This window comes from Rana temporaria, chromosome 12, assembly GCF_905171775.1.
Source record: "Rana temporaria chromosome 12, aRanTem1.1, whole genome shotgun sequence".
In the NCBI taxonomy this organism is placed as follows: Eukaryota; Metazoa; Chordata; class Amphibia; order Anura; family Ranidae; genus Rana; species Rana temporaria.
The window spans coordinates 45,779,725-45,805,786 of NC_053500.1; the positions used below are offsets into that span (position 1 = coordinate 45,779,725).

A 26,062-nucleotide genomic window follows, 5' to 3' on the forward strand; every position below is an offset into this window, starting at 1 on the left:
CAGAAAGATTCCTCTCTTGACACTATCTCAGAAGGTGGCCTTTTTAGTGGCCATTACGTCTATCAGACGTGTTTCTGAATTGGTGGCCTTGTCTTGCAAGTCGCCATACTTGGTCCTCCATAAGGATAAGGCGGTGTTGCTCCCGCAACCTTCCTTTCTTCCGAAGGTGGTTTCGGTCTTTCACCTTGACGAGGACATTGTACTTCCATCCTTGTGTCCTCGACCGGCGCATCCTAAGGGGGTTGCGCTGCATACTTTAGATGTGGTACGTGCTTTGCGGGTGTACCTGTCCGCTGCGGCTCAGTTTCAGAGGTCTGACTCACTTTTTGTGTCGGTATCTGGTCCACAAAAGGACCTGGCGGTCTCATCGGCCACCATTTCTCGTGGATCAGGCAAACCGTCATACAGGCCTATGCTCTTAAGGGGCAGGCGCCCCCCTTTCTGGTCACTGCACATTCAACCAGGGTAATTGGTGCTTCCTGGGATTTCCGACATCAAGCGTCTGTCTCACAGGTGTGCAAGGCGGCGACTTAGTCGTCCGTTCACACTTTTTCCAAATTTTACAAGGTTGATATGAGTGCATCTTCAGATGCTTCCTTTGGCCGCAAGGTTTTGCAGGCGGCTATTTAAAGTTGTAACTCCTCCGTTGAGGAGCTTTGCTTGTTTTGGGGTGAAGTTAAATTGTTTTTACTCATACTGTTTCCACCCCTCGTTTTTTTGACACTGCTTGTGGACGTCCCATATGTCAAGACTTGAGAAGGCTGTGTCCGTCCATGGACGATAAGAGAAAAAAGAATTGTTGTACTCACTGTAAAATCCTTTTCTCTGTCGTCCATGGATGGACACAGCACCCACCCCTCCTTTTTAGGTTTGTACTGTTTGTTACAAACTGATGCTGCAGGGAGGGGGGTTATGTCCGGAGCGACCGCCCCCTGGGCGGGGCTGTTCAACTCTGTTAAAGTAACATGTATTTAAATATCTAACATTTTCTGCCTAGTCCTCTCTTATGAACAGGAACATAACCAGTATGTCAAGACTTGTGACGGCTGTGTCCGTCCATGGACAAAAGAAAAGGAGTTTATGGTGAGTACAAAAAAATCCTATTTTTTCTGCTTTCATGAGAGTTGCGTTTAGGGGTTGCCAGTGTACATGTAGCCTTAGGCATTTAGAATTGATAGGTTTGTAAATAGGCTTTTATTTTTTTTCTAACTGTGCCGACCCAGACTATAGAATAGGAGCCTACTCACGGTTAAAGGTATTTTCAGCTTGGCTTCCTCCAGGTCCCCTGTGGATATATGAGGTCTGCAGCATTCATTTCTTTGATAGCTTCTTCTTCTTCTTGAGTTTAAGTAGCCTGTAAGAATCAGGCCTAATAGATCCCTTGTCTCTGTATCTCGGATCAGCCATGTCCTCCTGATCGTGGCTCTTGCATTGGGTGATACTCTCTAGCTGGCAGTTATGTCAGACCTTGTTATTTTTGTCTTTTCTGCTTGTAGTCTCCTGGGCATCCGTGGAGCAGTCATTGCTGCAACTGGCCGATTGTATAAGTCTCCTTCCCAGCATTCAGCTACAGAGCCAGGCAGAAGATTGTGTGTCGTTAATCAGGAGGTACGGTCTTGTCTGCTTTACTTACACACAGCATGTATGGGTTTTATTTGAGGGTCTTTCTATACATTGTTGTGACTGTTAGTCCAAAAGCGTTTCATCTTTTTATAGCTGGAGTCTGTTTAACTTTGACACAAACCTAATAAAAGCAGACCCATCGCTTTGACTCATTTAGCGTAGAGGTTAAAGGGCATTTACATAAAATATCTATGAGGAGTTGTTCTGGTGCCCCACCTATAGAGGGCAGAGCAAGAAAAACCGAAAGGACCAGCTTCTCCACAATGGCCCAGATTCAGCATAGCTTGCGCTATATTTGCGGGGGAGCAGGGCAACGATTTTGCCCTGCGCCCCCGCAAATATTTTGCGCTGCCCTTGATTCACGGAGCAGTAGCTCCGTGAACTGCGGGGGCGCGCCGGCAAATTTGCCCGGCGTAAGCAAGTTAAATGATCCCGCCGGGGGCGGGAATCATTTAAATTGGGCGCGGTCCCGCGCCGAGCGTACAGCGCATGCTCCGTCTGGAAACTTTACCGACGTGCATTGCGGCAAATGACGTCGCAAGGACGTCATTTGCTTCAAAGTGAACGTGAATGGCGTCCAGCGCCATTCACAAAGCACTTATGCAAACGCCGTGAAATTAAAATTTCACGGCGCGGGAAGGCCGGCTATACTTTAGCATTGGCTGCCCCTGCTATTAGAAAGGGCAGCCTTGCGCTAAAGTAGCCGTACGGAAACTCCGTACCTGGCTTGCGCGGGGCCCGCGCAAGATTGTGAATCAGTGGTAGTATGCAATTTGCATACTACACGCTGATACACAATGGGAGCGCCCCCTAGCGGCCCCCGCAAGAATGCAGCCTAAAATCTGCGAGGCATAAGAGCCTTATGCCGCGCAGATTTTAGGCTGCAGCCGGTGTAACGAGGTTCCTGAATCAGGAGCACTTGTTACACCGGAGCAAGTAAGCAATTGCGCCGTGTAACTCATGGTTACACGGGCGCAATTGCTTCTTGAATCTGGGCCAATGACACTACTTCCAATTTCCCTTTTATATTTTCATGTCATGTTAGTAGTTAGAGTTTCATTCACGCACAGTCTTCGTGCGGACGCCTATACTAATTGTCTGTAAAGTGCCTTTTCAATTTTTCTAAATTTTCAACCTTTTGGGCAGAAACCAAGAATCCAGTTGTAAGAAAACACTGGCTGGGCACACAGTTAACCCTTTGAAAAAAAAAGAACAACATTGTGATAAAAAAACGATTGTTATAACTTAGCGAGGTAAAATCATAGTCTGATCCAGAATCATCAGCTTGGGTACACATTCATAAATTACATGAACACCTGAGCACTAAAAAATAACGCTCCGAACACAGCGCTCAGCTCTCTCAAATACTTCCTCTGGGGGCAATGAAACCAACACATGAAAGTGATGGGTATGGGTTGCACTGCATAAACATCATATAAATACAAAATCTTCATGAAATCGGAGCCAATAAGATACAAAGTAAATGTCAAGGAATAATAATAGAGCGGGTAGCCCTGAGCTAGACATAGAAAAACTAACACTAAGGCTTGCAGCTGTCAAACAAAGGACGGGGGTCCACCTATGTGAATATCAGAGGGGAAGGGAAAGACTGCTATAGTGTTTTATAATCAATGTATGCCTTTTATTTGAACAATATAAAAAGATCCTACTCCCAAAAAAAAAGGAACATTGGAAGCGATATGGGAAAAACCATGCGCCTCTGTCGGTGCACAGTCCCGAGCCGCACACCGGATTGGTCCATAACTTTGCATGCGGACTGCTAAGAAGGGGTCCTGATAAAAAAATCATTTTAACCAAAACCGTATTTAAATAAGGTATTTTAATAAAAAATAAGACAACTGTACTACTGAATGAGACAGTTTAATCACTATAGATTTTTAGAGTAAAAAATGTATTTTTTGCTAGATTATTTGGAACCCCCAAACATTTTTTTATAAATGATTTATTGATTTTTATATATATATATATATATATATATATAATTTGGCAGAAATCCTAGAGAATAAAATGGCGGTCGTTGCAATATTTTATGTCACACTATTATTGGCGCAGCTTTCTTTTAAAACACAATTTTTGGGGGGGGAAATACATTTTAATGAATAAAAAAAAACAACAAAAAAAATAAAAAAACAACAACAAAAAAAAAAAAAATGTGAAGTTGGCCCAATTTGTTTGTATAATATGAAAGATGATGTTACGTCTAGTAAATAGGTGCCTAACGTGCCATGCTTTAAAAATGTGCACGCTTGTGGAATGGCAACAAACTACTGGACTGAAAGATCTCCAAGGGCAACGTTGTTTTTTTTTGTAACCGGTTACCCTATGCCCCCCAGTGGCATAGGGCCCTCGGGCAGTGCCCAAATGGTCAGTCTGCCCTTGGATGGGGCGCTTTTAATTTTTTTTTTATCTTTACACTGTTCCCTTAAAAAAAAAAAACAGAATTGTAATCACTTTTATTCCTTTGTTATTGAAATAAGCATGACGGGTCTTCTTTTTAATAATCCCGCCTATCTGCCCAATGACCAAAAGTGGCGTCAGAGGTCACTCCAGTCCCCCAGGGGCATAGAGCGAGCGGGGGCTGTCATCCCTCACTCGGCTTCCTGCCTAGCCATTGACTGCATCTGAACTGTTCCGGGGTTACCGACCTCTCCGGTAAGCTTGCAATTGACCTCTCCCGCAACCTATAAAAGTGATCTTGCGGTGAATCTGCCACTAAGACCATTTTTATCTGAAAGCCGGCCACCTAAGAGAAGAAAACAATACCGTGGTTATGACAACAAGCTGCTACCATAATAATGGTATTTAACATCAAAATCATGACCTACATTCCCAGTTAAGAGGTCGGCAAGTGGTTAAGGAATGTCTGGGGCCTTTAAAAATGAAAGGGGCTTTATGGCATTTTAAACTTTAAAGGGGTTGTAAAGGAAAAAAATGTTTTTCCTAATAAGCATGCTTCACCTGCAGACATTCCTCTTTTCACTTCCTCATTGTTCGTTTTTGATCAGAAGTTGCTCTATTTCTTCTCTGTCCTGTTCACTTCCTGCTTGTCTGATTGTTACTCACCACCGTGACGGGAGGCTTTACTGCGGTGGTCAGTGACGTTCTCGCCCCCTCCTGGGAACTACATCTGTGTGGCAGGACGCTCTCTACGTGTTAGAGACTTCAAGGAGGTGTGAATTACTGGGTTTGCCGCAATTCATACTGGGAAATGTAGTTCTTACATGAACGAGCGCCGCAAACCAGGAAGTGAATGAGAGAACAGAAACTAGAACGCCGGAGGTGATATAGATGAAGGAATTTAATTGTTTTTTTTAACAGAATCATTACACTATCATTACACTATTCTGTCTGTCTACCTTGCAGACATTAATTTTAGGCAAACATTTTTTTTCCTTTACAACTCCTTTTAAGCTGTTTATCTCCTACTCACCTCCCTGACTGTCTCCAGCAAAAAATCCTGTTAAAACATTGCTCTATGCCGGTATACCACTTCATATTGAATATATTGATTTCTGATATACCTGTAACATGTTTACATGTGTTATGTCTTTACTGTTTTGTATAAACCACCTTTTGTTATATTTAGTTACTCTGAAAACTGTATTGTGCAGTAAAATAAAAATGATGGTATGGCTACTAGAAATGACAATCCGTTTTTTTTCTCTTATCTCAATATAGCATTCCATCCATGCTCTCCTCACACTCAGAGCAGCTACACTGCACAGGTTTCCCCACCGTTCATGCTGTTGTGATGTTAGAAGGCACAATGAACCTTACAGGGGAGGCACGGCCATTTGTGGAACAGCTGAACATGGTGAAGAGAATGCAGGTGAGACCATCCATGCCTTTACCTTTTGAGGAGAGGATCGACTATTGCTGACCTCCCCAGGGAGAATCTGGTGTGGAGTAGGGAATAATCCTTGCTTAACCACTTCAGCCCCGGACCATATTGCTGGTCAAAGATCAGAGCACTTTTTGCGTTTCGACACTGCGTCGCTTTAACAGACAATTGCGCGGTCATGTGACGTGGCTCCCAAACAAAATTGTCGTCCTTTTTTTCCCAAAAATAGAGCTTTCTTTTGGTGGTATTTGATCACCTCTGCGGTTTTTATTTTTTGCGCTATAAACAAAAATAGAGCGACAATTTTGAAAAAAAATTATTTTTTACTTTTTGCTATAATATATATCCCCCAAAAATCTATATATATAAAAAAAAAATTTTCCTCAGTTTAGGCCGATACGTATTCTTCATATTTTTCGTAAAAAAAAATTGCAATAAACGTTTGGTTTGTGCAAAAGTTATAGCGTTTACAAAATAGGGAGTCGTTTTATGGCATTTTTATAATTTATTTTTTACTAGTATTGCCGGTGATCAGCAAATTTTTTTTCCGGTACTGCGACATTATGGCGGACACTTTTGACACATTTTTGGGACCATTGACATTTTTATAGCGATCAGTGCTATACAAATGCATTGGATTACTATAAAAATGCCACTGGCAGGGAAGGGGTTAACACTAGGGGGCGGGGAAGGGGTTAAGTATGTTCCCTAGGTGTGTCCTAACTGTAGGGGGGGGGGTGGACTCACTAGGGGAAATTACTGATCGCTGTTCATACATTGTATGAACAGACGGTCAGGTATTTCTCCCACTGACAGGTGATCGCACCCGCCGGGCACGCGCGTTGGGAACAGGGACGAGCGGGGGGCGCACGCACGTGCCCCTAGTGGCCGCTTTACGAGGTGACATAGAGCTACGTGCTCTCGTGCAGGGGAGCCGACCTGCCGCCGTATAACTACCCCTGTAGTTAAAGGGGTTGTAAACCCTTGTTTAAAAAACAAAAACAAGCATGTCATACTTGCCACTACTGTGCAGTTAGTTTTGGGGTCCCTCAGTAGCGCTGGTGGCTCCTCCTCTCATTGAATGAAGCGCTCTCCTTGGTGGAACCCCGTGCGGGTGCACTCCCGAGTCCTGCATCTGTGTCCATTCACACAGAATACAGGACTCGGCACTGCGTCATTGGATTTGATTGACAGCAGCGGGAGCCAATGGCTGCGCTACCATCAGTCTATCCAATCAGGACACGAGACATCAGCTAGTGCTGGTGTGCTTGTTCCCGGATGGAGAAAGATCGGGGTCGGTTAAGTAAAACGGGGGCTCGGGACTGCAGCACCACAGAAGGTTTTTCACCTTAATGCGTAGAATGCATCAAGGTGATAAACCATTAAGGTTTACAACCCCTTTGACTACTTGCCTACCAGTCCAGTTCTGAGACTCCGCTCCTACATATAAAAATCATAATTTTTTTGCTAGCATATTGCTCAGAACCCCCAAACATTATGTTTTTTAGCAGAGACCCCAAGGGAATAAAATGGTGGTCGTTGCAGGATCGACTATTGCTGACCTCCCCAGGGAGAATCTGGTGTGGCGTGGGAATAATCCTTCCTTAACCACTTAACCCCCGGACCATATTGCTGGTCAAAGACCAGAGCACTTGTTGCGATTCGGCACTGCGTCTTTTTAACTGACAATTGCGCAGTCGTGCGACGTGGCTCCCAAAATAGTTTTTGCGCTATAAACAAAAATAGAGTGACAATTTTGAAAAAAAAATTTTTTTACTTTTTGCTGTAATAAATATCCCCCAAAAATATATAAAAAAACATTTTTTTTCCTCAGTTTAGGCCGATACGTATTCTTCTACATATTTTTCGTAAAAAAAATTGCAATAAGCATTTATTGATTGGTCTGCGCAAAAGTTATAGCTTTTACAAAATAGGGGGTAGTTTTATGGCATTTTTATTAATATTTTTTTTTTACTATTAATGGCGGTGATCAGCGATTTCTTTTTTTTCGGTACTGCGACATTATGGTGGACACTTTTGACACAGAGCTGGTCTGCCGCCGTATAACTGCGGCGGCTGGTCGGCAAGCAGTTAAAGTGGTTAAAGTAAACCTGTCAGAAATAGAAATATGGGGGCTGGCATTGCTAACCTCAGAAAATTCTAGTTATCTGGCTGTTAGGGTTATCCGCTGACAAATGCTTTCTATGATACTGACCTGGAACAGGTATGTGGATATAGAAAGTAAAAGTACTGAAACAAGCGAGTCAGCATGATAGTCTGGTACCTAACATTTTCAGGAGGATAGGTCAGTAGCGGAGGGTGGGGGTGGTGGAGGATAGGTCAGTGGCGGAGGGTGGTTGGTGATGGTGGAAAGTGGTTGAAATTGCCTGGAAAATTGCAACAGTAGCGGAGGGTGGTGATAGTGGAGGATGGGTCAGTAGCAGAGGGTGGGGATGGTGGAAGATAGGTCAGTAGCGGAGGGTGGGGATGGTGGAGGATAGGTCAGTAGCGGAGGGTGGTGATGGTGAAGCATAGGTCAGTAGCGCAGGGTGGGGATGGTGGATGATAAGTCAGTAGCGGATGTGGAGGATAGGTCAGTAGCGGAGGGTGGGGATGGTGGAGGATAGGTCAGTAGCGGAGGGTGGGGATGGTGGAGGATAGGACAGTAGCGGAGGGTGGGGATAGTGGAGGGATAGGTCAGTAGCGGAGGGTGGGGATGGTGGGGGATAAGTCAGTAGCGGAGGGTGGGGATGGTGGGGGATAGGTCAGTAGCGGAGGGTGGGGATGGTGGAGGATAGGTCAGTAGCGGAGGGTGGGGATGGTGGAGGATAGGTCAGTAGCGGAGGGTGGGGATGGTGGAGGATAGGTCAGTAGCGGAGGGTGTGGATGGTGGAGGATAGGTCAGTAGCGGAGGGTGGGGATGGTGGAGGATAGGTTAGTAGCGGAGGGTGGGGATGGTGGAGGATAGGTCAGTAGCGGAGGGTGGGGATGGTGGAGGATAGGTCAGTAGCGGAGGGTGGGGATGGTGGAGGATAGGTCAGTAGCGGAGGGTGGGGATGGTGGGGGATAGGTCAGTAGCGGAGGGTGGGGATGGTGGAGGATAGGTCAGTAGTGGAGGGTGGGGATGGTGGGGGATAGGTCAGTAGCGGAGGGTGGGGATGGTGGAGGATAGGTCAGTAGCGGAGGGTGGCGATGGTGGAGGATAGGTCAGTAGCGGAAATGGTTGAAATTGCCTGGAAAATTGCAACAATTGCTTTACACGTGGTAACGTCGGATATAAAATCAGTGCAGCTGAAAAAACATAATTTGCATTTGTAATCCTGTTCTGTGAAATGCAAACCTCGGCTATATTGTGCTTGGCTGGTAACTAATACATTTTACATTTTTTTTTAGCTGCTTTTGTATTAATGTGCCTAATGATGTCCATTTTCCTGTTTCCCACAGCGAATTCCATCTCATCTCTTCCTCCTGGAGGTCTGGAAGGCGTGCATTGTAGGGTTAATAGAATCACCTGCAGGAACTGATGAGCTGAAATGGACCGCATTTACTTTTCTCAAAGTATGTCCTGGGGAAACATATTGCAAAGTGTTGTTTTCTTTCCGGCATGGAAGAGATTTCAAAGACATAAGCACACAGGCACCACCTCTAGAAGACAAGCCATTTACAACAGAACCCCTTAGGGCCATAATCCTTCAGTTTGTTTAGTGTTTTGCTTAGGAGATAGTACAGTTTAATTGGACCCTGCAAAAACGATGTTTGCCACCGGATGATAGAACTTGTTTTATGTGCCATGTTTTAGAGCATCCAGTTGCTCGTAAATCACATGCCATTTTCATGTATTTCCCCAGTGGCTCGTTGTATCCTCTCAACAATCTTTCAGGTTTAAATTGCCTAATTGTATGTTTGCTACAATTTGTTTGCTAATTTGTACAATTCACTACGTGCTTCCGTCCTTTTGCACCACACTCACCAGAAATATGGATGTATAGCTCCGAGGCCTCCGTAGACAGACCATCAAAAGAGCTTTTTACTTCTTGGCACATGTTCAACGTGAACAACCACCTTAGACACTGGCAAAACAACTGAGGTACTCTCCATTTGGAAAGGGTTATATAGGGGAGGAACTCTATTCTAATTGGGTTAACCAGTGTCCAATCACCTGTGGTGACTACATAACCCATGCATGTAAGGAAGAAAAGAGCCCAGAGGCAGCATCCAATAGTGTAATTCCATTTTATATAGAATATAAAACCAATTCAAATACACTTGCAATGTTCAAACCCTTATACGAGTACAAGCAGCATTGCATGTGTTACTTTCTGTAACCACCTGCGCTCCACCAACCGGAAATACAAAAGCGGAAGTGACACAACAAAGCCCGACCCAACACGTTTCGTCACACTAACGTCATCAGGAGCGGCCTGCTCCTATGGTCACTATACGTGAGTGTTGGTGGAAAAGGAGGGAGCACTGAGTGAATTGCACAACCTAATTATAAAATAATGTGAAGTTTCTACATTTATATTTAGACATTCATATTGCACATATAGCACTGTTGGATAATGTTTGTATAGCACTTTATATTGACATATGATGATATTTACAGAATATGATGGCACACATAAATTTGTGGCAGTTTTTTTTTTGGTTTATTTTAATTATTCATTGTACCACACCAATCTGATATTGAATATGCTGCTTCCAATGTGATGCGCAGAAACAGGCAAGAAGCACCTCCTGGTGTGAATGAGCCTTAAAAGCTGTCTTTACAGTACTGCATTTAGTGGCAGGCTAGTTTTGGAACTATCAGTTAAAGTCATTGGGCTAGATTCATAAAGGAGTTACGTTGGCGTATCTCCAGATACGCCGTCGTAACTCCGAATGCGGGCCGTCGCATCTCAGCGCCTGATTCATAGAATCAGATACGCCTCAATGTTGCCTAGATACGAGCGGCGTAAGTCTCCTACGCCGTCGTATCTTAGGGTGCATATTTACGCTGGCCGCTAGGTGGGGCTTCCATTGATTTCCACGTTTACGTAAGGCTTTTTCCGGCGTAAAGTTACCCCTGCTATATGAGGCGTAGCCAATGTTAAGTATGGATGTCGGGACAGCGTCGAATTTTGCGTCGTTTGCGTAAGTCGTACGCGAATAGGGCTGTGCGTAAGTTACGTTCACGTCGAAAGCGTTGACTATTTGCGGCGTGATTTCGAGCATGCGCACTGGGATACTTTCATGGACGGCGAATGCGCCGTTCGTTAAAAGCGTCAATTACGTGGGGTCACGATTAATTAGCATACAACACGCCCCCTACCAGCCTATTTTGAATTAGGCGGGCTTACGCCGGCCCATATACGCTACGCCGCCGTAACTTCGGGCGCAAATTCTTTCAGAATATGGGACTCGCCTCTCAAAGTTACGGCGGCGTAGCGTATATGAGATACGCTACTCCTGCCTAAAGATAAGCATTTCTTACTGAATCTAGCCCATTATTTCTTGGTAAGAGAACCTCCTGGCTAGAACAAGAATTATAAACCATAAAAACTTGGAAATCTGGGTTACCAGATGTAAAAATGTTTTTTCCCCTCTGAAAGAGCTAGCCAACCCCCTAAAGCTAGTTCTAACCACTTAAAGTGGAACTTTACTCTTCCAGTCAACATTATTTTTAATCCTCATGCTGCTAGCATTAGTAAATAGATGGGAAACTAGATCATATTTACATGTTTTTTTTAAATTTATTTATTCAGTTACTTCCTGGTTTATTGCCTAGGCAAATGATGTCATACATCCCCGGAGTCTTCAGGAGGGGAGGAGGGGCTTTCTCAGCTAAGCCCATTCTCCTTCCTGCATGCCTGAGCAAAGGGCAGGTGGATTCCAGAAAGCAAACACTACATGAATCATATGCCCTTACCCAAGATGGCCACAGCCAGAAATGCTAGGGGGTGTTTTTCAAAGTGATTTCTTCACAAAATAAAGCATAGAAACATGGAGGGATGGGGGAGTTTGCTTTGATTATTAAAATTTTTATTAAATTGTGTTTTTAGTTTGTGGTGCTCAGATGCAGTGAAGATCCGCTCTGAGGCTCCTTTCACAGTAGGACTCCAAAGTTGCGCCGATTTTAGAGTGTAACTTTAGTACAACTGTTGACGCAACTTTGGATGGGTGCGACTTGGATACGAGTTTGGCTTTGACCAGTGATAATGGACAACTGTTGCATTGCATAACAATCAGGTACGACTTTCAAGCAACATTTGAGTTAACATTGAAGTCAAGTTTCATGAAAGATGCCCAAAGTAGTGCATGAACAACTTGGAAGTCGTTGCAACTTTAAGTCGCACATATAAGAATGGTCATCATTAGAAAACACGGCAAATGGCTTGTCATGCGACTTTGATGTCTAAAGTTGCATCACAAGTGTACTTACCTAGCTGTGCTTTGCCAAAATTCATGCCAAAAAAGAATCCTTGTTCCTGCACTAAGTTCCCACTGCCCGATAGCCTAATAAACATGGGAAACTGCTTACCAAAGGTCTATATCATGGATAGGCAATTAGCGGACCTCCAGCTGTTGCAGAACTACAAGTCCCATGAGGCATAGCAAGACTCTGCCAGCCACAAGCATGATGCCCAAAGACAGAGGCAAGATGGGACTTGTAGTTCTGCAACAGCTGGAGGTCCGCTAATTGCATATCGCTGGTCTATATGGTGCCACGCTCACTAAAATCTGCCCAGTCTGATACAAGGATTCTCGCTAAAAACTTGTATTTTCTAGCTAGCTTGCAGTACTTTATTTTGACAGCAGGTGGTACAAATTCAGTTGTTTTTTTTTTATTTAGGACAATGTTAATTTTTTTTTATTACCTTTTTTAAATCTTTTTCAGATCCCACAAGTGTTGTTTAAGCTGAAGAAATTCTGGCTGGTAGATCAGGTACGTAATCACATCATGTACTACGAATTGCACACATTGCAAAGAATTTCAGGTTGTTCTTGTCACACCACTGTCACTCTTTTGTGTCTTGTAGGACTTCAATGAGGATTTGAACACGGCATTTGAGTATTTACTCAAGCTGACCCCACTCTTGGATAAAGCTGATCAGAGATGCAAGTAAGTCATCTGCTGCAATGGCCTGTGGCTACATATGAAAGCATTTGCTAGACTTAAAGTGGATGTAAAGCCACTCTCATCCTTTCTAAACTACTGCCATAGTGCTGATCTATAAGGATATACCTGCATGTATCCTTACCTGTCAAATGTCTCCCCTCTGTCTGTTATAAGAATTGAAAAGCTGCAGATTCCGTGGGTGGATCTGTTGTCTGGAGCTCTATGGGTGGAGTCGTGATGTCAGTAGACTCCCCGCCCTCCTCTACACTCCCCTTGTCAACATGCATTTTTTCTTGTGTATTCCTTACACTAAATTCTGCTATGATCACTAACATCCAGTCAAAATACAGAAAAGTAACCACATGACTTCAGAAAAGGGGTGGGGGTGGGAATTAAAAAATAATACCTGTCTCCAGGCTAGTGCATGAGATATGTAAATAACCTGTCACTCACAGCAAGGGGGAGGAACGGACTTAGGTTTTTCTCTGTAAGTCCGTTTTATTTCACTGAACAATAAGAGGATTGCTCAGAGCTGGATTAAATCTGTGTGGCAAGACTGGGCACAGATGTTAGGAAATCTTATACTCTACATTGTGACATCAAAAAAATAAAACATTTCGGGTTTACATCCACTTTAAGCTGGCCATAGGTGGTTGAAAATCATCCAGTTTAGCGGGGACCAGCCAAGATTCGAACCATGTATGGGCAGGCTGAATGTATCCAATTTGACCGATTGATCAACTTGGGTACCAGCACGTCAAATTTTACATGCAATTATTACTAGCGGCTATTGTATCTATAATCACTATGAGAACTCAATAGCTCTGCGGGGGGGGGGGGGGGGTTCCCCTCTTTAACACTGACTAACTGTGTTGATGGGGAAATCAAACGATTTTCTTTTCTGCAACCCATGGTTGAAGGGAAGAAAAACACTTTGTCTATGGGCAGCTTTAGTGTGCCGGTCTAAGCTGTTGGTTTTGTGTGACATGCCTCGCCCCTCCATGTGTTCCTTGCTGCCAGTTGCAGGTGGGGGCAGTGGCCAGTTGTTTGTACTGATTGTAATATTGGTAGGGGAACACACTGGGCACCTTTGCTGTCATTGTGCTACCCGTGTTTCCCCGAAAATAAGCCCGGGTCTTACATTAATTTTGGCAACAAAAGACCCCGGTAGGGCTTATTTTCGGGGTAGGTCTTATAACGTGCTGTTTCTCTCCCTCCCTGCCTGTCAGGAAGCTTTAGTTTGAAAACAGTTAAAATGCTTGTAAAATGCCAAAATCCTGTTACAGCTGTTACAGTAGCACACACTACATTACACAATGTGTGTGCCCCTGCAATCCAATGGTGCCAAACGCCTCAGCTCTGCTCTCCTCCATCTCTCCCAGCCCCCCCCCCCCCCCCCGCAGAAATAAAGATCTGTAGCATTTTAGTGCTTAAGTCTGTATCGATCGCGTGAGTTAAATACGGTACCTTGTGGTGACAGGAGTATCGGTATGCACACAGTGTGACATGTTGATTTAGTGCAGAGCCTCTGCACTGAGACTGTACCTTCCGTGACTGCAGAGGAAGGAGGGTCCCCGAGATCCCCCGCCGACAGCTGGGAGGAGGAGACCAGCAGGGAGATGAGCTGAGCGCCGCTCTGTACCAAAGACACCCGACGCGGCTAGATCAAAGAGACACATACACAGCACACTGCACACCGCCGTATGAGAGGGGTAGGGCTTATATTGCAGCCCTCCTGGAAAATAGCACTAGGTCTTACTTTCGGGGTAGGTCTTATTTTTGGGGAAACACGGTATGTGCTCGATGTCCCTGTGCCTTTAAGAAGGAGTTGTCTCCCTCCCCTATCTATTCATTATTATGCATGTACTTCTACTATAGAGGCTCTTGTACATTTGTAGAATTATGACAGTAGATAGTGCCTTGAAGTGGCTCTGCAGCTTACGCATGTATTTGTAAATGTGTGCTAACGAAACCCCTGTTTTTAACGCAAACTCTTAGGAGAATTCGGTTGGTAGCAAACAGACTGGCTATTGAGTTGAGCTGGGAATTTTCTTTGGTTTTGTTTGTCAGCTTTATTGGACTTTAGAATGGTTATCTGCGCCAAACTAGAGAAGCTACTATCTTTTACTTCTCCCATATTTTTCTTGTATCAATTATGTTTTATATCATCCAGCCTAAAAAAAATATGATTCATACTGAAGCATTGAATATTGAAGTGGTTCTAAAGGCAGACGTTTTTTTTCTACCTTACTGGATTCTATTCGCGCCCCCCAAATACATACCCGAGCCTGATATTCATCCAGAGATGTGCACAAGAGCCTAGGCTCTCTTGGGTCTCTCGCTCCTCATTGGCTCAGATACTCCTGCTGCTGTCAATCAGAGCCAGTGAGTGTGGGTTCTTATGGAGACACACAGAGCAGGGCTAGGGAGCGAGCACACACATGTGCCCCCATAGCAAGCGGCTTGCTATGGGGGAACGCAGAGGGGGGAGGATCCAGAAGCATCAGTGAGGGACCTAAGAAAAGTAGGATTGGGGCTGCTCTGTGTAAAACCGTTGCACAGAGCAGGTACGTATGACATGTTGTTTTAAAGCAAAAAAAGAGCCTTTCATGTTCTAATGCAAATAACGGTTTTATTTTGTTCCTCAGCTGTGATTGCGTTAGCCTGCTGCTTCAGGAATGTCACAAGCTGACTTTACTGGCTAATCATCATTTGGAAAACCTTCTCAATAAAAGGTAATATTTATAAGCTTTCTTTGCTTCCCCCTATCCCATTTTTTATGTGATGCACTTGAAGATAAAATCAGTAACTTAGACCAATGTTTCTCAACTCCAGTCCTCAAGTACCCCCAACAGGTCAATGTGTTCAGGATTACCCTCAGATGAAACAGCTGTGATAATTACTAAGAGCCGATTCACACTGGGGCGACTCAGCCGCCTGACGAGTCGCGTCCCATTAAAAGAAATGGAACCGTTCTAATTGGAGCGACGCAAGTCGCTCCGACTTAGAAAAAGGTTCTTGCACGACTTCGAAGGAGGCTCGGGGCGTCCTGCATTGACTTTTATACAGATGCAGGACGACTTGCAGAGTCGCCCCCGAAGTCGTGCCGCAGAAGTGTGAACTGGCTCTAAGGCAGTGAAACTGATCAAACCGTCTGTGCAAGATAATGGAAAGTCTGAAAACATGACCTGTTGGGGGTACTTGAGGACTGGAGTTGAGAAACATAATCCTAGACCAGTGTTTCTCAACTCCTGTCCTCAGGACCCACTAATAGGCCAGGTTTGCAAGATAACAAATACATGACAGGTGATATCATTTGCTGCTCAGTGATTGCAGTATTAGGCTTCATTTCCACTGGCGTTTTTACAGCCACTGTTAGCCTTTTTTACAGTTTAAAAACACCTGTCCATGTTTATTTTGTAAAAATATATTTTTTTTGTGAGCTGCAGCTTTAAAAATGCCGCGGTAGCGTTTTTGAGCGTTTTCGCGCGTTTTTGAGCGTTTGAGTGTTTTTTAACGTCTGGCGTTTTTACAGCTCTACTCTGGAGCTTCAGAACGCCCTGGCCCTGCGTTTTTTTTTACAGCTCAAAAACGCCTATGCCATTTGCAGCTCAAAAACGCCTATGTGGGCATGATGCCATAGAATAACATGGACAGGCGTTTTTAAGCTGTAAAAACGCTCAGAAAAGTGGCTGTAAAAACGCCAGTGGAAATTAAGTCTTATAGTTTGCATCTCCCCAAGGTAATATTTTAAATCTGGCCTGTTGGTGGGTCCTGAGGACAGGAGTTGAGAAACATTGTCCTAGACCAGGGGTCTGCAACCTTTAAGACATAAAGAGCCACTTGGACCCGTTTCCGAATGGAAAAAAAAACTGGGAGCCGCAAAACCATTGCGACATTTAAAACAAATATAACACTGCTAATTGATATGGTACAGTATTGCATTTGCTGGGCATGTGGAGGTGGAATCTTATCTGATATTGTCAAGATTCCACCTCCACATGCCCAATATCGGATAAGATTCCACCTCCACATGCCCAATATCGGATAAGATTCCACCTCCACATGCCCAATATCGGATAAGATTCCACCTCCACATGCCCAATATCGGATAAGATTCCACCTCCACATGCCCAATATCGGATAAGATTCCACCTCCACATGCCCAGCAAATGCAATCATCATCATCATTACAAAATCTTCAGCCCCCCTCACCATCATCAGCCCTCCACCATCATCATTACAAAATCATCAGCCCCACCATCATTAATTACATCATCATCAGCCCCCCCCCTCACCATCATCATCATCAGCCCCCCCCCCCCCACCATCATCATTACAAAATCATCATCCCCCCTCACCGTCATCATCAGCCCCCTCACCATCGCAAGCCAGCCGACACCATCATCATCATCAAAAAATCATGCCAGCCCCCACCATCATCATAAAAAAATCATCAGCTCCCCTCACCATCACAAGCCAGCCACCACCATCATCATCATCATTAAAAAATCATGCCAGCCCCCACCATCATCATCATAAAAAAATCATGCCAGCCCCCACTATCATCATCATCATAAAAAAATATCATGCCAGCCCCCACTATCATCATCATCATAAAAAAAATCATGCCAGCCCCCACCATCATCATCATTAAAAAATCATGCCAGCCCCCACCATCATCATAAAAAAATCATGCCAGCCCCCACCATCATCATAAAAAAAATCATGCCAGCCCCCACCATCATCATAAAAAAATCATGCCAGCCCCCACCATCATCATCATCAAAAAATCATGCCAGCCCCCACCATCATCATAAAAAAATCATCAGCTCCCCTCACCATCACAAGCCAGCCACCACCATCATCATCATCATTAAAAAATCATGCCAGCCCCCACCATCATCATCATAAAAAAATCATGCCAGCCCCCACTATCATCATCATCATAAAAAAAATCATGCCAGCCCCCACCATCATCATCATTAAAAAATCATGCCAGCCCCCACCATCATCATAAAAAAATCATGCCAGCCCCCACCATCATCATAAAAAAAATCATGCCAGCCCCCACCATCATCATAAAAAAATCATGCCAGCCCCCACCATCATCATAAAAAAAATCATGCCAGCCCCCACCATCATCATAAAAAAATCATGCCAGCCCCCACCATCATCATAAAAAAATCATGCCAGCCCCCACCATCATCATAAAAAAATCATGCCAGCCCCCACCATCACCATCATCATTAAAAAATCATGCCAGCCCCCACCATCATCATCATCATTAAAAAAATCATGCCAGCCCCCACCATCATAAAAAAATCATCAGCTCCCCTCACCATCGCAGGCCAACCCCCGCCCCCCCCCCCCACCATCATCATCAATGATGATGGTGGTGGGGGGGGGGGCTGGCTTGCGATGGTGACGGGAGCTGATGACTTTTTAATGATGATGATGATGATGATGATGATGGTGGGAGGGGGGGGGCTGGCTTGCGATGGTGACGGGAGCTGATGACTTTTTAATGATGATGATGATGGTGGGAGGGGGGGGGCTGGCTTGCGATGGTGACGGGAGCTGATGACTTTTTAATGATGATGATGATGGTGGGAGGGGGGGGGCTGGCTTGCGATGGTGACGGGAGCTGATGATTTCTTAATGATGATTCATCATTAAAAAAATCATCAGCTCCCCTCACCATCGCAAGGCAGCCCCCCTCCCACCATCATCATCATCATCATTAAAAAAAATTAGCTCCTGTCACCATCGCAAGGCAGCCCCCCCCCCCCCCCCCATCATTAAAAAATAATTAGCTCCTGTCACCATCGCAAGGCAGCCCCCCCCCCATCATTAAAAAATAATTAGCTCCTGTCACCATCGCAAGGCAGCCCCCCCCCCCCCCCCATCATTAAAAAATAATTAGCTCCTGTCACCATCGCAAGCCAGCCCCTCATTGTAAGCCCCTCACAGCCTTACTGTTCTGTGCTGTGTCACGATGCTCCCCCACACTGGCGCGCTGATAAATGTCCTGCCCTCCTTCTCCTAGACCAGCTTGTGTGACAGACAGCACACTGGCTCTATCACACGAGCTAGTCTTCTAGCAGGAGGAGGGCGGGACATTTGTCACAGCGCGCCCGAACTGTTAACTCCGGGATCGCTGTGTAAAGTCCTCCGCTGGCCGCAAAAGGTGTCCCGGAGCCGCGGCAAAGGTTTAAAAGAGCCGCATGCGGCTCCGGAGCCGCGGGTTGCCGACCCCTGTCCTAGACTAATGCCGCGTACACACGATCATTTTTCGGCATGAAAAAAAACGACGTTTTTAAAAACGTCATTTAAAATGATAGTGTGTGGGCTTCACATGGTTTTTTGGCTTCTGAAAAACAATTTATTTTTTTTCGAACATGCTGCATTTTTTAACGTTGTTTTAAAAAATTTCGTTTTTCGGGTTGTAAAAAATGTGTGGGCAAAAACGTCGTTTTAAACCCGCGCATGCTCAGAAGCAAGTTATGAGACGGGAGCGCTCGTACTGGTAAAACTAGCATTTGTAATGGAGTAAGCACATTCATTACGCTGTAACAGACAGAAAAGCGCGAATCGTCTTTTACTAACACGGAATCGGCTAAAGCAGCACAAAGGCGAATGGAACTTCCCCTTTAGAGCGCCGTCGTACGTGTTTTACGTCACCACATTTTGTTCATAATTTTTTTAAAACGATGGTGTGTAGGCAACGTCGTTTTTAATGATGAAGTTGGAAAAACTTCGTTTTTTGGACATGCTGAAAAACTATGTTTTTTTTTAATGCCAAAAAATGATCGTGTATACGCGGCATATCAGTCTGATCATTCAAGCGCAAAGCCTGAAATTAGAGGTTGAGTCCGGCACTGCATCTTTCAATAAATACACAAGAAACCAGTACATTCCCTATTATACGTAACCCAGTAAAATAAAATACCAAGTCTCTACTGGTTTTGTGGGATCTTTGCTTTTACATTGTTGGGTAATATGGACTTTGCAAAACATGTTTGAATAATTCCGCAAAGATATTTGATGATCTCATTCCTTCTGTCACTATTGTTAGAATGGCAGACCGAGAGCATGCCCCACACCCTACAGAGAGCAATACCATCCAGCCCAATCCCGGATTAATCCTCAGAGCAGAGCCCACTGTCACCAACATCCTAAAGGTGAGTGAGCGAGCGTCAACATAGGCTTTGAGATGTATAGTATACAACTGATGGAAGAACCTGCAAGGAACCCTCCTTTTAACGACTATGATTTGTATGGGTAAAAGGCACCCTGTAGAGGACAGGCACACAGAAACAGAAGCGCTCTATGCATGAATAGTTCTCCTGGGGAAATGCAGAAGAAGATAGGCAAACATCATGTCCTTAAAGAGGACATGTTTGTGTTCATTAAAAGTCAGCAGCTACAAAAACTGTGGCTGCTAACTTTTAATAAACAGACACTTACCTGTCCCAGGATCCAGCCATGTGCTCACCCAAGCTGTTCCTTCCCTCGGTCTTCTGTCCCCAGTGCTGGCAGCTCAACTGTGGGCACCTGGCTGTGGCTTCAAACTGCACATGCAGGAGCCGCGCTGCGCATCGTGAATGGTCCTGCAGTCTTCTGGGACCTGAGACATACGTGTCCCAGAAGACTGGGAGGGGAGAGGAGAACTTCCGCTTGGATCACCTAGGCCAGGGATATGCAATTAGCGGACCTCCAGCTGTTGCCAAACTACAAGTCCCATCATGCCTCTGCCTCTGGGTGTCATGCTTGATGCTGTGAGAGTCTCGCTATGCCTCATGGGACTTGTAGTTTGGCAACAGCTGGAGGTCCGCTAATTGCATATCCCTGACCTAGGCGATCTGAACGGAAATGGGAATGTCAAAACCCCCCTTCAAAAAAAATCCCTTTTGGTGAAGCGGAGGTAGGGGAGGAGACCTTAAAGTGGTTGTAAAGCCACTTGTATTATATTCTTTCACCCTCTCTGATTTTAGGAACATATTAAATACAGTGTGTGTGTTTTTTTTTTAAATACTATAGCGCTAAATACCTTCTTTGCCCAGCTCTGCTGTGTGGCCACATGGCTTCACAGTTCATGCACAGACTACGAACATGACAGGGAGAGAGGGAGGGGGAGATGCCAAGGAGTGAGCAGGATGACGGAGGCATGTAACCGGACCACACTAATAGCAGCCATGATAAGCTTGGTCAGTACACACAGGGGAACATTGGAATAGGCAGGAGATAAACCAGGTATTTTAGAACATAGAAAGGGACAATTGGCATGGCAAAAGCACTACACGTTATCGTGCATGGGCATTTTTTTTAGGGTTACAACCACTTGAAAGCATTACTACCCCTTTTGGTTGGAGCTCCCCTATAAAGTGAACCTGTGAACAGGCTATGGACATTCAACATTTTACATATTCTTTAGCAGTAAATTTCAAAACAAGCTTTAAATAACCTTTTTATCTGCAAGTACTTTGGAGCAATTTACCCTCAAAGTTCACTGCAGAATCATCGAAGTCGTTATCTCTAATCAGCTCAGTGCTTTCCTCCTAGAGGTCCTACATTGTGCTTACATTGGATATTTGAAGGCTGCCGGGTCACTGTTTAGTTGGGAACAGAGTGAAGCTAAACCACTGAGAAAATGACTTGAATGACTTCAGCACAAAAAATTTCAATATGAATTGCTTTACAGTGCCTGCTGCTACAGAGGGCAGTGACATCTTTAATAAATCTCATTTACTGCTTGCTGGTAGTACTCTAATATCTTTCACGCTGGCTTTTGTTGGTGTCTGTTTTAGACCAATAAAATAAACTATGATACACAATGCTTCTCTTTTGTGGCACATGGTCCTCTTTATGAAAAATGTGTTGTCATCATTTTTAGCACAGACTAGATCATTCTGATTGGTCAGTGTCATTAGCCACTAGCCGACCAGCCACCGTAAAACTGCAGGTCGGCTGCGCGAAACAACGTAATATTACGCCATCTTGCATTTCAGCCATTAGGGGCGCGTGCGTGCCGCCTGCTAACCCCTGGTGCCGACGCACGTGCCTGGTGGGCGCGATCACCGCCGGGCACCGGCGATCGCTCGTTACAGAGCAAAAAAACGTGAGCTGTGTGTGTAAACACACAGCTCCCGGTCCTGTCAGGGGGAGAAATGACTGTTCGTCTGTTCATACAATGTATGAACAGCGATCTGTCATTTCCCCTAGTCAGTCCCACCCCCCCTTCAATAAGAACACACACAGGGAACATAATTAAGCCCTTTCTCGCCGCGTAGTGTTAACCCCTTCCCTGCCAGTGGCATTTTTACAGTAATCAATGCATTTTTATAGCACTGATCGCTATAAAAATGCTAATGGTCCCAAAAATGTGTCTGAAGTGTCCGCCATAAGGTCGCAGTACCAATAAAGATCGCTGATCGCCGCCATTACTAGTAAAAAAAAATATTAATAAAAATGCCATAAAACTATCCCCTATTTTGTAGACGCTATAACTTGCGCAAACCAATCAATATACGCTTATTGCGATTTTTTTTACAAAAAATATGTAGAAGAATACGTATCGCCCAAAACTGACGAAAAAAAATAGTTTTTTTTAAAATATTTTTGGGGGATATTTATTACAGCAAAAAGTAAAAAATATTCTTTTTTTTTTTTTTTCAAAATTGTCGCTCTATTTTTGTTTATAGCGCAAAAAATAAAAACTGCAGAGGTGATCAAATACCACCAAAAGAAAGCTCTCTTTGTGGGAAAAAAAGGACGCCAATTTTGTTTGGGAGCCACGTCGCACGACCGCGCAATTGTCAGTTAAAGCGATGCAGTGCCGAAAAGCAAAAAGTGGCCCGGTCATTGACCAGCAAAATGGTCTGGGTCTGAAGTGGTTAAGGTGATGGCGCTGACCAATCGGAATAGTTCTGGTATCTCCATACCTCTATACAAAAGAGCTATTTTTACATTTTTTCCTGGTTTTAGTAAATCATAGTTGACTAGAATTGTGATTATTATTTTTTTTTATTGACCCTAAAGTAAGGCAGATTGGGTGTGTTGTGTAGCAAATATATATAATTTATGAATGTTTTAAGAGCGGCAATAAGCTTTCCATTTCTTGCAGACAATGGATGCAGATCATTCCAAGTCTCCGGAGGGTCTTCTGGGGGTTCTAGGCCATATGTTAACTGGAAAGAGTCTGGATCTCCTGCTAGCCGCTGCAGCCGCTACTGGAAAATTGAAGTCTTTTGCCTGTAAATTCATTCAGTAAGTGATCAGAGAAAAGACATACTTCCCTACGTTAAAGGGAATGCTGTAATGATTTTTGTTCAATTGTATTTTAAAATTATTCATCCTCATTTAATGTTTTATATGTTTTGAATAAAGTATATAAAATCTTAATTGTACCAATAAACATTTCATACCCATGACAATGGTGTTTTGAACCATTATGGGATTTCTAAAACTAGAGAGCACAGCAAAAGCTGATTATTTCCTTTCAAGTTGAAAGTCTTAACATGCAGGGAGTAGGGACCAGTCACTCCTCTAAATCTTATTTAATACAGGTATTTATATAGTGGCAATAATTTTATACAAGGCTTTAAATAGTGCACATTCACAGCAGTCCCTGCTCTTTAGGAGCTTACAGTCAAAAGTCCCTATCTTATGTGTACACATATTGGGGTCAATGTAGACAGGAGCCAATTCACTTTGGAGTGTAGAATGAAATCGGAAAACCCAGAGGAAACCCATACAACCACAAGGAGAACATGCAAAATCTGTGTAGATGGTGTCCTGGTTTGAGCTGCCAAACAGGTTGCAGATGAGGCATTTGCTTCTATTTCACACTGGATAAAATGCCATTGTAGGTCCAGTTCACTTCTGGCTTGTACACATTGTTGCCAGTCAAGACCTGATAAAGGGGGTACTTGGACCCCCGAAACACATTGGCTACTTTTTTTTAATTGCACCCCTGACTGCTAATGGATAAAGCTGTATCTGGACCTCTTAGGCCTCGTACACACGACCGGACATGTCCGCTGAAACTGGTCCGCGGACCAGTTTCAGGGGACAGATGCGATCGTGTGTACAGGCTAGCGGACAGATTTCCAGCGGACAAATGTTTCTTAGCATGCTAAGAAACATGTCCGCTGGAAAGCTGTCCGGCGGACATGTCCGCTGGTTAGTACACCTAACCAGCGGACAGATATCTCCCGCATGCGTCGAATGGATTCGACGCATGCGTGGAAGTATTTTACTTCCTGGTTTGGTGACGTGGCGGCGTCAACGTCGCCGCGCTGTCTGTCCGCGGGGATTTCGGTTTGATGGTGTGTACAGCCATCAGACCGAAATCTCAGAGCGGACATGTCCGATGAAAACGGTCCGGCTTTTTTCTTCCCATCATTCTGGTACTTATAAATCTTGGTTTCATCCATCAAAAGAGTACTTTTCCAGAACTGGTCTGGGTTTTTTAGATGTTTTTTGGCAAATTCTAATCTGGCTTTTCTATTCTTCAGGCTTATGAATGGTTTGCACCTTGTGGTAAACCCTCTGTATTTGCTCTCATGAAGTCTTCTCTTGATTGTAGACTTTCACTTGTCTGGATGTTGTGAATGGGTTTTTCTTTACCATAGAGAGGACCCTGCGTCCATTCACCATTGTTGTCTTCTGTGGACATCCAGGCCTTTTTATGTTGCTAAGCTCACCAGTGCGTTCTTCTTTTCTCAGAATGTACCAAACTGTTGATTTTGCTACTCCCAATGTTGCTGCTATCTCTCCGATGGATTTGTTTTGTTTTTAAAGTCTAACAATGGACTGTTTCACTTGCATGGACAGCTCCTTTGAACGCATGATGGAGGTTCACAGCAATAGATTCCAAATGCAAATACCACACTTAAGCCCTGTACACACGATCGGATATCTGATGAAATCTAATCCAATGGATTTTTTTGTCGGATATGCGATGAAGCTGACTTTCATCAGTCTTGCCTACACACCATCAGTCAAAAATCCGATCGTGCCAAAACGCTGTGACGTACAACACTGCGACGAGCCGAAAAAAATGAAGTTCAATGCTTCCAAGCATGCGTCGACTTGATTCTGAGCATGCGTGGATTTTTGACCGATGGAGTTCCATACAGACGATCGGATTTTTCTATCATTTTTGTTATCCATAGGAAAAATTTAAAACATGTTCTATTTTTTTCACAGATGGAAATAAAACCAATGGGGCCCACATACGATCGGTTTGATGGATGAAAACAGTCCATCGGTCTGTTTTCAGCTGACAAAACGTTTGTGCGCCTTTAGAATCAAGTGTCTTTTTCCAATTACTTTTTGGTCCCTTGAAAAAAGGGTGGTTGGCTATTCTTAAGAGCTGTAATTCCTAAACCCTTCTTTGGAATTGGATGTACATACCCTCAAATTAAACCTGAGAGTGTGCAGTGTTTCAGCCCATATCCATTATATAACTATAGCTTGTATATGTTTTGGTAAATACCTGGAAAAAAAATCTAAAATTGTGCCTGTGTCCAAATATGTATGGACCTAAGGGCCAGATTCACAGCAGAGATACGACGGAGTATCTCAGATACTCCGTCGTATCTCTCAGAGTATCTATGCGACTGATTCATAGAATCAGTTACTCATAGATAGCCCTTAGATCCGACAGGTGTAATTGTTTTACACTGTCGGATCTTAGGATGCAATACCGCGGCCGCCGCTGGGGGGAGTTTGCGTCATAAACCAGCGTCGGGTATGCAAATTAGTAGTTACGGCGATCCACAACGGTTTTTCGCGTTCGCTACGTCGCTGCTAGTCTAGTTTCCCGTCGCAAAGTTAGTCGTTGTTTTAGGTGCCCTAACTTTACACGGCACACGTATGTGCTGTATAAAGTATGGCCGTCGTTCCCGCGTCGAAATGTAAAAATGTTTCCTTCGGGAATACGTTCGGGAATACGGAAGTACGCTACGCACGTCGCCGTTCGAAAAAATGACGTCACTTCGCGCAAAGCACGGCGGGAAATTCAAAAGGGAGCATGCGCAGTAGGTCCGGCGCGGGAGCGCGCCTAATTTAAATGGCACACGCCCTTTGAATTACGCGGGCTTACGCCGGAGGCCGCCGGTATAAGTTTTCACGCAAGTGCTTGGTGAATCAGGCACTTGCGCTGAAAACTTGCGGCGGTGTAACGCATCTACGATACATTACGCCGCCGCACTTCTACGTGAATCTGGCCCTAAGTGTCTATTTTTATGCAAACCAGCTTAGATCAGCTTGGAAAATGTTAAAGGGAGAAGTAATTATATGAAATATTTCACGAGATAGATGTAATGGCCCATATTTCATTTAATAAAATTATATTTTTATTTTTTTAGACTAAATGAGTTTACGCGACACATCGGTACCGAAAGCTGTAAGTTCCATTTATTTGTATATTTAAATGTGTTATACATAATTTCCACTTTGCTATAATCTAC

At 44.2% G+C, this 26,062-nt stretch overlaps 1 protein-coding gene across 2 annotated transcripts in view; it reads left to right on the forward strand.

The window, feature by feature from the left end:
- MED24 (mediator complex subunit 24) overlaps positions 1-26,062 on the forward strand; it is a 128,281-nt gene that overhangs the window by 46,413 nt on the left and 55,806 nt on the right. For both annotated transcript variants that reach the window (XM_040331357.1, XM_040331356.1), the window contains exons 7-15: positions 1,497-1,608; positions 5,323-5,473; positions 8,930-9,043; positions 12,363-12,410; positions 12,505-12,587; positions 15,233-15,319; positions 19,663-19,768; positions 22,711-22,853; positions 25,961-25,998. In XM_040331357.1, coding sequence (XP_040187291.1) covers positions 1,497-1,608; positions 5,323-5,473; positions 8,930-9,043; positions 12,363-12,410; positions 12,505-12,587; positions 15,233-15,319; positions 19,663-19,768; positions 22,711-22,853; positions 25,961-25,998 — 882 coding nt within the window. The remainder of the gene's footprint in view (positions 1-1,496; positions 1,609-5,322; positions 5,474-8,929; positions 9,044-12,362; positions 12,411-12,504; positions 12,588-15,232; positions 15,320-19,662; positions 19,769-22,710; positions 22,854-25,960; positions 25,999-26,062) is intronic.